We start from the raw sequence: 11,839 nt of genomic DNA, 5'->3' as shown, positions 1-11,839 counted from the left end.
TCATCTGATGGTGCAGGAATGTTGGCACTACTGCACTTGGCTTCGCCTCCCACACAGTTTCATAACTACTGCACACTGTTGTGTTTTATTGCTTACATGTTCCATCTAGGCATGACCCCGTTTGTTGTGCTGTCATAGTCAAATATTCTGTCATCACACTGGGGGACCTCACAAGCCTTTTCCTCCATGAATAAGGGATAGAGTCAGATCTGATATTCTGAATGAATTCTCAAGAGACAAAAGAGATTACCCTTGTGAACAAGGCCCTTTGTTGCTAGTCATCACCCACAAGCACAATGCTGATCTAAGTGTAAGTAAAGCGCTGCTCTATTTGCGCTACTGTACTGCATTTGGCAACAATTAACCCTTTGACTCTGTAACAACTCTAAGTACTCAACAATGGAACACTCCCCACCACGTGCCTGCCACTGCCAGTCTGCGCACATCATCAGCTCCCTTCTCCTGGCAAACACAACTGCGGCAGTGTGACAGGATGAATGATGTGGTGCAAAAGACTGCAAATGTCCAAACATATTCTCCCAAAACAAGTAATTTAATAATCCAAACAAAACAGAAATATTCACAAAAATAATCCAAACAGAAAAATAATACACCCCGATACCAGCGATGGTAATCGGGGCAAAACAAAACAAGGTCCACGTTCCAAAAATAACAAACAAAAAGACACTCCTTAACCACAATCCTCCGTGCACAAAACTGTGCTCTTTCCAAAGGGGACTGTGGTGCGTGCGCTGTGCTGTGTTGTGCTGTGCGATGAGGGGCGTGCTCTGGGGTTAGTGCTGGCTCTGTAGCGACAGCCTCCTGTCCTCCTGCTCCTCTACGAAAACACAAAAACACGTAACAAAACAAACAAACATACACCAGCTCCGGCCGGTCAATTATTGTCTCAGCGCAAGGGGAGGTACTGACATAGCTGCTTCCCCTTTGTACCCAGAAAACTCCTCCCTGCAATCAACGCGTCGCCTGGTTTCTCCAATAGAGGGCTGCCCCGCAGCTGACTGCAATGGAATCGTCCTGAGTACTTGCAGCTACGTGCCCCTCCTAATATGGTTACCTACCGGTTTCCACCTACCATCGAGGTGGCAGATCTAGGAGGCAGCTTACCTTCCCCCTTACACAGCGCCCTTTCTAATCAGGATCGATCCTTTCTCTCTCTATCACAGGCAGGCATGTGATGGAAAGAAGGGCAGGGGGTGATAATGTAAGGTGACCAGACGTCCCGTTTTGGACGGGACAGTCCCACATTTGAAACACTGGTCCCAGTGTCCCCAGAACCGAATATTGTATTTTCATGCAGGCTGCTGTGTTACTACCATATCTAACTTATTACAGTACAAAGACACTTGATGTGACTGAAGGGAAGGTTGGACAACCAGTAGCATTAAAAAACAGCCGTACAGCGCCATGCAAATCTGGAGCATTACTGAACAGTCAACTTTCATATTTGCAACCAATCACAGAGAATTGCAGGTGGGTTTATCCATGCTGCTAAAACTGGCAGCTATCCTCGTCTGAATCATCACTCTCGCTGCCCGAAGAGGTTAGACTACTGTAACAATAATGGCTCATACAGGTACCATTGTATTGTGTTGGAATTATTTCCTTCATCCATGATATTTGTATATCTGCGTGCAAACGACTTTGCTTCATGTTAGCTATAGGCGATTGCTGAAATCAACGCTGTCATGTTTATTATTATTATTATTATTATTATTATTTATTTCTTAGCAGACACCGTTATCCCGGGCGACTTACAGTCGTAAACAAAAATACATTTCAAGAATCACAGTACAAGTATTAATACAATTAAGAGCAAGATAAAATACAATGACTTTGGTTCTAGCAAGTACAAGTATATGACAAAATATGATTCAGTAACGGAGCAGATAACAGTGTCAGTGATAGTTACATCAGGATATAATTAAATACAAAATACTACAGATTAAATAACACTTGTGACAGATTACAGTACTCTAAAGTACAGGATTAAATACAGTAAAACGCATTTACAATGCAGTGCGCTGGAGCGTGTCGTGGTTTGAACACTTTATTCATCAAAATAGCCCATCACAACAATAGGAGGGGCTGTAAAATATGACAAATGTATTTGAAAACATATTTTCTATTGAAATAAGTCTATATTCACTTTCAGTTCACCACAGGTAACCCTCTAAGAAACATATAAAAATAATTTGTGAACTAGTGAAATTCATGTTGTAAAAATATTTTACAAGTTTCAGAATTTTTTGTATTTCTTTAAGTATGCATTTTATGTTGTTTTTATCAATAATGAAATACAATAGTTTCAGGTCCCCCGGTGCTAATTTAATTTATTTAAAAAAATGTACATTGAGTACTGTATGTGATACAAAAATAGTTTAAAACAATTTTACCTTTCTTCATTAAAAATTAGCTAAATAAGATGACTTAGAGGCAGGATAAATCTCTTTTTAATTTAGTGATCCCTTATTTTTATTTCTGTGTTAAATGTGTTATAGAAGAAGTATATTTTATCCTGCAAAGTTTGTAAAAAAAATAGAGAATATGGAGTACTCATATTTAAGATGAATGTTATCTGTTGCATACGTGTGATATCTATACAAGGTATTTTATGAGTATTTTACTTTATCACAGCTATTAGTTTATAGAACAAAAACAACACATTGATAAAAACATGTGTTTTTCCTTCAGCAAAAGAGGCAAATGTCAGGGCTGGAATTACTGGGGGGCTGGGGGTGGGGTCGATCCCTTTAAGTTTCTCCAAATAGTTTTATCTCCAAATTTCCTTTTTAACATGTTTTAAGCCGAAAGGTATCACTTAAAACAGAAAAGAACTGGTTTAAAACATGTTAATTGTATGATGATATTTCCTGCCTTGTCTATGTAGTTTTTCAGTACCAATCAATGATATGTTTTTCAGTATCAATTAATGATAATGAGAAAGCGTCTCCTGACAATCTGAAAGTTTCTCTGCGTATTGTGCATAGGCTAATGCTTGTGCTTATATTAAGGAAGATTAAACAGTATTCCTTTTGTAATTCCTATTTTTTCAGTTTTGGTGATTCATTTCTACGCAGTTTTATTGCCGTTAAAAAATAGTCTAAAATATTGGTAATCATACATTTTGATAGTACCTTTATTGCAAACATGTGAAGTACTACATTAACGATGGAGTGTTCAAAATCAACTGGTGGAAAGAACATTTGTGAACCAGGTCTTCATTAAGTGTAATCTACATTGTGTAATCTACATCTGCAGCAGTGTGGAGTAGTGGTTAGGGGCTCTGGACTCTTGACCATAGGGTCGTGGGCTCAATCCCCGGTTGGGGTCACTGTTGCTGTACCCTTGAGCAAGGTACTTTACCTAGATTGCTCCAGTAAAAACCCAACTGTATAAATGGGCAATTGTATGTAAAAAATAATGTGTAAAAAAATAAATAATGTAATTGTATGTAAAAATAATGTGATATCTTGTAACAATTGTAAGTCGCCCTGGATAAGGGCGTCTGCTAAGAAATAAATAATAATAATAATAATCTCAGCGCAAAGTACAGTGTCCAAAGACCCACAAATTACTGATTTATAGCCAGTGCTGCCCACAGAAATGTTTCAAGCCTGGGACAAGTTTTTAAGTCAGCCTCCCAGGGCATTAATGTTTTTCTCTCAGCTGTAAAAAAATAAATCGTCCAATCCGGGCCCAGGTTGCCAGCCCATCGGTGGGCGGCACTGCTTATAACACACAGACTTTTGGCAAAACACTGCTAATCCTTCAGATCAAACCAAATAAGCCTATTACTGTATAACACTAAAGGTGTGTGGTTAAAAAAGAAAAAAAAAAACAGCAATGAATAATAGTGTGCATCATATAAGAGTCATTTAAACATTTGCATTGGTGGGATGTATTTTATGATACATAAATGCAGCATCTGCATTTCAGAAGTTGGTTTCAATCAAGATTTGCAAGATAGTCTTTCTGACAGAAGTGAATTCCAAATCCAAGACAGCATAGATTACTGATCTTTCACAAAAATAAATTAAGTTAGTAAGTTAAATCAATTTTTTAAAAGTTGATTTTAATGTCAAAGCTACACCACAGAGTGGAGGTTTCAAAGCCCACTGTTCTGCTCTCCATGAAAACTCATTAATGTTCTTGAAAATTGTAAACATATAGGTGTATAATTACATATGTAACAAGGATGCATCAAAACTAGAATACATTCTTGACATTTACAAAGAAACAGATTTGGAAGACAGTTGAACTTGAAACATCTCCTTAATTTTACAATAAGCTGCTTTGATTTGCTCAGGGTGGTGTTTGAATTTCTGTAGTGTCTCACAGTCTCTATGTGTCTTGTCTTAGTTTTCAAGAAGGCCCCTGAACTGGAAGCAGTTTTCCTGGCTGCCTTGGAATGACAGAAATTCTAACACCATTTTTTATTGACAAATCTATTGAGAAGGGACAGATAGCAACTGAAAAACACAGATTAGGAAAAAAATGTACTGACAAGTGTTTAAAATATTAAATCAGGGCTCTCGATTTTTGGCATTTATATTATTAACTCAAGGGCCCAACTATATCAACACCAGAATTTTTTTGTGTGTTTTGCATTTATTGATGTATATTTTAAAAGTACGTTATAGTACGCTAGTTGCATGATTAGTGCAGTGCATGACTACTGAAATGCAGTGCATAGACCTCATTCTGCCCTAAAAAACTGATATATTCTCATGGGACTGAAAAGCTGGATTGTCCATGGCATGTTCATGAGAGCTTTGATCATCACGACTAACTGCGGACGGAGTATATCTGGAGTGGGAAGTGTTAAATGAACTCACACTGATGGACTCTAAGCGATCCCCTAGACGGATTTTGGGACCATGTCTTTCTGGAAACGTGTAGCAGAGAAACACAATCCCACTGAACATCAGCAGAATAGCAGCTGAGATTCCAACATAAATAGCAGAGCCAACCTCTTGGGTTGAGGGAGAAGAGGGCATGTAAAAGTTGGCTGGGAAGTCTATTGTGTGGTTTCTCAGCACAGAGTTCATATTCCAGCCAACAGAAATTACAACACACACACTAGAGAAAATATACAGAGCCCCGCCAAATGAAAAAGTAATCCTTAGGGATCTGGCCTCATTCAATCTGAAGAAAATGTTTCTAAAAGTGTAAACAGAAACAGCTTTTCCGAAAGCTCCGGCGAGTATGCCCAGCACCATGAGAACTTGAGAGACATATATTTCCACTGGGGCAAAGGTGTCGAACATGCTGATATGCTGACAGTACATCAACTGCAACCCAGGAGACACCAGCCGGTCACTGAAGAAACAAGTCTGCCAAATGCCAACCCAGGCCACCCCAGCGGTTATGATGGTTCGGTCTGCCACGTACCATATTCTCCACTCTACGAGTCCGGCTGCTACTGCTACCAAGATCCATCCCACTGTACCTAACCAAAAACTGGCAAATTGTAAATTAGTAGTGTCCGCAAGGTAGGGCATGACTTAGAAGTGCTGCGAGATTAGCTGTAAGAATTCATGCTGTGTGTGTTCCCCACACAAAAACCAGAGGAGAAGGCATATGCTTCAGGCTGTTGTTGAAAGTCTTCACCAAACACACAATATTGAATAATGTTTTTAGTTGCAAAAAACAGTTGTAAAGTCCCATTAGCTCCACCATAAACCGCTTGTTATTTCTTGCTATTTTCACTCTCATCTGTTGTTACCTGGAGACACTGCAAACAAGCCCCCTTTTAGATCAACACAAGTTTGAGGCACGTGGGTCTGGGCTTGGAAGCAGGACCTGTCTCCTTCTCAGAAGATACTGACGACTGAAAGAAAAAGCAAGCGTTAATGACAAGGCAAAAGGAAGGTGTTAAATGCAGGAACAATAGGTTTCCACTTGTTGTTGGTTACTGAAAGCTGTCAAACCAGATTTGCTTTATTTCTCTGCGTAGGTAAACAGGGTGGAATTACAAATGCCCATTTTTTTTAATGAAACCAACACAGTTACAGAACAGGACAACACAATGATAGGGGACTATGGGGTTAGCTTTGGGCCTAGATGTAGGGGCACTGTTCCAAATTATGCAAATGCCTAGCTTGAGATAAAGCTGCCAACCAGGGAGTGTCATGATGTAGGAAGACGTACATTATAAGAAATATATTATGCGTTGCCATAGACAATCATTCAATCAGAGCTGCAATTTGCCCTTACATTATGCCCCTGGGAATGCTTTGTTCACAACAAAAAATTTTTAAAAAAAGATGTCTAGTTTTTGTAGGAATAGTAAGTAAGCACGGTAAACAAGTACAATATGTCAGTGGCATTCATTCCCCCTCTGTGCTGCAAAATCAAAACTAGAGCTATCAATAACATGACAAGGTAGTTTATCATGATCTATATCCACTCTATGTACAAATGTACGTTTGACACATAGGCAGACAAACAGGTTTCTATATAAACCCCCAGATGTAGATACTCTTCATAACGGATGTAAAAGCATGTCCTTTTCAAGTTTCATCAGATCTCTACATATGCGTAAAAATGGAAATGTGTATGTGGCAGTGTGGCAGGGCAAAAGCTCTGCTGAGGCACGGGGGTAGGTATGTGTGTGTGGGGAATATTGGGTGGCAGGGAGGGAGATAAAATCCTCCATACAAAGGAATGTGGCTGGAGCCAGTAATTGAATAAATTACTAAATGGTTAATTAAGGTGTATAAATAGGGTGATCATGGGCGTTGTAAAAGGTTGATTAGGATTGATGTTGGTGTTAGAGGTGGACGTGCGTATTTTGTGTTCCGTGTTCCGTGTTCCCTGTTCCGTGTTCCATGCTGTGCTGTCCTGTTCTGTGTTTACATCCATGAGTGTTTTAAATAGACCTTTTGTTTAGTTAAGTGTTTCTACCATTTTTATTTTGCTTATTTGTTTATTAAAAAGTGCATTAGCGCATTGAAACTGCAAGCTTTCTGTGTCCGAGTCTCCCTTCCTGGTCCTAACAGCCTGGCCAGTGACACTATCCTGTCATAGTGACATACAGACAGATGGCAGTCTCTATACATCCCCAGATCATGATGCATCTTAGCAAGCTTAGTCACAGCTGGACAACCGGTTTTCTAGATATATGAAAAACACTAAAATCACAGAACGACAACTGTTGCTCCCTGTGAGGGGAGCTTGTATAAGATAATATCTAATAAACCATTTCAGATTTTACATTGGTTTACACAAACATCTTCTGATGAAAGTTCAGAGAAGAAATTTGATTTTTGTTTTTATCCCCATCAGATTTCAAGATGACATTAAGCCTACAACTCACCCTGTAATCCTGAATTTCTATATACTTTGTTTCTATAGACTTTTGTTTTGTATTTTATATAGTTTATAAATATAGTAATAAAAGAGTCAAGTGAAAAACATTCCTGGAATGATATTGTGTGACAATGTGAGCCATCTACATTGATCATTGACAGTGCTTATTTCCAGAAGTGCCTAGTTTGGCACACAGTAACTCAAATTTCCCCTAGTAAAATTGCACCTTCTACAGTCTAGCAGTGGGCACAGTGTAATATAAGAACCAAGTGAGAAAAATTCCTTTAAATTGAGCTTTTTTGAGTAGTGTGAGTCAATGTTTGCTATCTGTACCAATTGTTCATGATAGCAGGGGAGCTGAAGCCCGGGGGGCCAGGGAGGAGTGGGGGGTGGGGGCATGGCCTCCTCACTTTTTGACTACATAAAAGCAAGGCGAGAATTATAAGAACCTACCTAACTATTGTCTAATTCTACAGCTGAGTGCATTTTTCGTGCCTTTGCGGGCTGAAAACTTACCTACAATCATCCATGTCTAAAGCTGTATTTGTTTCACAGTTAACACAGATTTCACTGAAATGTACCCATTGCTGTGTAATGTAGTTCCCTGTGAATTCCCACTTTTGAATGAATAGTGTAAATATACATATTTGTATCTCTTAAAATAAATACAGCGCACGTTTGCCTTACTGCCCCACTACCAGTTACAATAAATGTATTAACCTGGCAGCTGGTCTAGTTTGCTTTAAAGAAAATGACACCAGCTGCATCAAAGATTGGCAATATTTCTGCTAAAGATCGCACTGTCCAGTACAGAAAGGGGTCATTTCACATCTGTTGTTATTTTAACATTGACCTATATCTATGTTTTTATTTCATTTGATAATTCACTGATGGTGAAAACATAATGTCTTTACAAGATGGACATAAAAAACTAAATATTCTCCAATTTAATTTTTACTGTTTTTCAGGTAAGCATTTAAATATTTAAGAACTTGATGTATAATAACTCAAGAGAAAATTGTCAGTTTTTAATGTGACAAGCAATTTTTTTTTTTGCTTTAATACATTGTGTGTTTAATCGTGGAATATCTTAATACCACTTTTTAGATCGTGAAATAAGCCATTTTTTTATTGTGAAAATAATACCGCCCTATCCATAACTGAGCAGCGTTTAAACCACCTTCTCTTCCACCATATTCATAAACCTCTGACTGATTCTGTAGTATAGATTTTATAAATGTTTAACCTAACTTTTGTGTTGCCAGTTGGAAAGATCTGAAAACATACAAAGATTGGTTTGTGTCTGAACAGCGGAGTCAATTGTTTCATGAGCAACACTCCAAGATGAACTGTTTAGGTTTTCTCAAAACATTTGAGTGCTATTTGTTTTTCTTATAAATATATTGGGAAAAGACTAATTTTGGTTGATGGCTAGTAATCTAGGGAAAACATCCACCGCCTCAAGGTTGTTTGCTAAGCGTATTCTGGTAAATATTGCGGTTTATAATTATTATTCTTATTATTTTTTTTAATGTATTTATTCTTTTTTATTAATACGTCTAGCCTAATATTGTGCTATGACTTCATTATGTAATCGAGGTATTTATTTTACAGTTTTACTTTGTGAGATGTTTGTTAGAAATAAAAGTGCACTCTAAAAATATATATTTTTTATTTATTCCTCTAAACCGTTGAGATATTGTATTAAAATTTAGTTTTTTTTAATTTATTTTTTTAATAAGATTGTATTAAAACGATGTCTTGTATTACATTTTAAAATTGTCTTACTTATATAATGGTCTGATGTTTTTGATTTACCTTCGGTAAGTGTGTGACAGCTTGAAATTTAGAATGGAAATTGAACTGCCTTTCAGCCGTTCAAAATGTTCAAGTACTGGCCACTTTAGATGCTTATTTTGTCAAAATGTTTTTAGAGAGGTTTTTAGAGAGATATATTTTATTGCTTTTCTGGTTTCGCCGTCACATTTATTTGCAAATTCTAATCCTAATATTTATATTGAACACAAGTTTTAGTATTTTGTAAGGGCAGCAGTGTAGAGTAGTGGTTAGGGCTTTAGACTCTTGACTGGAGGGTCGTGGGTTCAATCCCACGTGGCGGACACTGCTGCTGTACTCTTGACCAAGGTACTTTACCTAGATTGCTCCAGTAAAAACACAACTGTATAAATAAAAAAAAATGTGTTATCTTGTAACAATTGTAAGTCGCCCTGGATAAGGGCGTCTGCTAAGAAATAAATAAAGCAATATAATCTCGTATATTAACATTTTAAACATAACTGTTTTTTTATTACTACTACCAGACGTAGACATTTAGATAGAACAATACTAATTAAAATTAGAAAGACTTACCTATGTGTGTGTTTAGATTAAATTAATCCTCAATCCATCCTTTGCCTCCATCACCATGATCTGTCATTCGGCAATTGTCGCTAATCTTGATACCGTCGAAGCGAAAGCTGCATGATTTAGTACCATTTGTTTACTATGACAATCAAGACAAAAAAAAAAATAAAAGATTTGCCCCCACCCCCCAAAAAAAGTTTCTACCTTGTGCAACACAGTTCTGATATGAGACAGTATTTAAACATAAACAGTTTTAGAATTAAGAACAGACGTTGAAAATATCAAGAACCTGGAATTCTAAGAGGAAGCTGCTGCTTTGCTGACACCTGATTCTCTTCCTCTAACGAAAGACAGAACAATTGCAATGTCAATATAGATTTAGTGATAAGAAAATGCTATAGTTAATATTTAATACAAAACAAGAGAAAAGGGGCTAGCCGAACCAGGTGTAGATTGGCAGCAGGATACAATGTGCATATTTAACATTCTTCAGCCAGGGGGAATTAAGGTGTGGATAACTAAAGTTGCTTTATAATTGTATTCATTAAACCCCAATACCCATATCATAAAAAATAACACTATGTAACACAATTTTTGTTCCTGGGTAGTAAGTGTTATTTCCTAATTGCATATGCCTCAAAAGTATAGAAAATGGCTATTATTCCCCACAAACTTTGCTTTTGTGACCAGGACAGTGATATTTTGAAATTTTCCAATGAGAAAACGGGCGAATTTGTGTCTTTTCGTTCACATAAAGTCAGAAAAAAACAACTTATGAATCCAAATTAACATGTATTTATACTAAAGTAATACAAAAATGACTACAGAAGATTTAGAAGTGAGTAGTTTTTCGAGATTTACGATTATACTGTAAATCACTTTCACGAATCAGCCCCCAAATGTAGTCTCCCATCATGTTCTCGTTATACTGTCCTTGGTAGCGGCGTTCAAAGTCCAGTATATCCTGGTGGAAGCGCTCGCCTTGCTCCTCCGAGTACGCTCCCATGTTCTCCTTGAATTTATCAAGATGAGCATCAAAGATATGGACTTTGAGGGACATCCTACTGCCCATTGTGCCGTAGTTCTTCACCAGAGTCTCAACCAGCTCCACATAGTTTTCGGCCTTGTGATTGCCCAGGAAGCCCCGAACCACTGCGACAAAGCTGTTCCAAGCCGCCTTCTCCTTACTAGTGAGCTTCTTGGGGAATTCATTACACTCCAGGATCTTTATCTGTGGTCCGACGAAGACACTGGCTTTGACCTTTGCCTCAGACAGCTTAGGGAAGAAGTCTTGAAGGTACTTGAAGGCTGCCGACTCCTTATCTAGAGCTCTGACAAATTGTTTCATAAGGCCCAATTTGATGTGCAGTGGTGGCATAAGCACCTTCCGGGGGTCCACCAGTGGCTCCCACTTGACGTTGTTCCTCCCCACAGAGAACTCGGTCTGCTGTGGCCAGTCCCGCCTGTGGTAGTGCGCTTTGGTGTCCCTGCTGTCCCAAAGGCAAAGATAGCAGGGAAACTTGGTAAAACCGCCTTGGAGACCCATCAGGAATGCCACCATTTTGAAGTCTCCTATGACCTCCCAGCCGTACTCATCATACTTCAAGGCGTCCAGCAAGGTCTTGATGCTGTTGTAATCCTCTTTGAGGTGCACCGAGTGAGCCAGGGGAAGAGACGGGTACTTGTTACCATTATGGAGCAGCACGGCTTTGAGGCTCCTGGATGAGCTGTCAATGAAGAGGCGCCACTCATTCTGGTTACAGGCGATTCTGATTGCCTCGAACAGACTGGTCACATTGTGGCAGAAGCAGAGCCCATCTTGACAGGTGAAGAAGCTGGAAAAAGGTTGGTGACGCTTCCTCTGATCTGCGACTTGCACACTTTCATCCAACAAGTTCCACTGCTTGAGCCTAGACGTCAAAAGCTCGGCATTGGACTTGGTGAGACCAAGATCTCTAATCAAGTCGTTGAGGTCTTTTTGGTTGGGGTAGTATGGGTTTCTCTCCTCAGCTCCACCTCTGAAATTGTCATCTGGATCTACAATGTCTTCCTCGCTCTCTGACTTGCTGCTCTCTTCTAAAGATGGCTGCTCTCTCTCCGGAGGAGTGGGTAAGGGGAGCTCATGGCAGTGTGGCACAGGGGC

General features: G+C 38.8%; 1 protein-coding gene across 1 annotated transcript; it reads right to left on the bottom strand.

Moving 5' to 3' along the window:
- Positions 1 to 291: 291 nt before the first annotated feature.
- LOC117406626 (claudin-34-like) lies at positions 292 to 10,015 on the bottom strand. The gene is made up of 2 exons (XM_059028969.1): positions 9,703 to 10,015; positions 292 to 5,851 (listed from the first exon to the last, which is right to left on the bottom strand). The coding sequence occupies exon 2, from the start codon at positions 5,520 to 5,522 to the stop codon at positions 4,728 to 4,730; it is 795 nt and encodes a 264-aa protein (XP_058884952.1). The 5' UTR covers positions 5,523 to 5,851; positions 9,703 to 10,015; the 3' UTR covers positions 292 to 4,727.
- Positions 10,016 to 11,839: the final 1,824 nt, after the last annotated feature.

The sequence above is a fragment of the Acipenser ruthenus genome, chromosome 8, assembly GCF_902713425.1.
Source record: "Acipenser ruthenus chromosome 8, fAciRut3.2 maternal haplotype, whole genome shotgun sequence".
Classification (NCBI taxonomy): domain Eukaryota; kingdom Metazoa; phylum Chordata; class Actinopteri; order Acipenseriformes; family Acipenseridae; genus Acipenser; species Acipenser ruthenus.
The sequence above is the reverse complement of the archived record's forward strand: the minus strand, read 5'-3'. Positions and strand labels throughout refer to the sequence as shown.

Coding starts and splice junctions, on each gene's coding strand:
- LOC117406626 (XM_059028969.1), bottom strand. CDS start 5,522: ATGCCCTACCTTGCGGACACTACTAATTTACAATTTGCCAGTTTTTGG.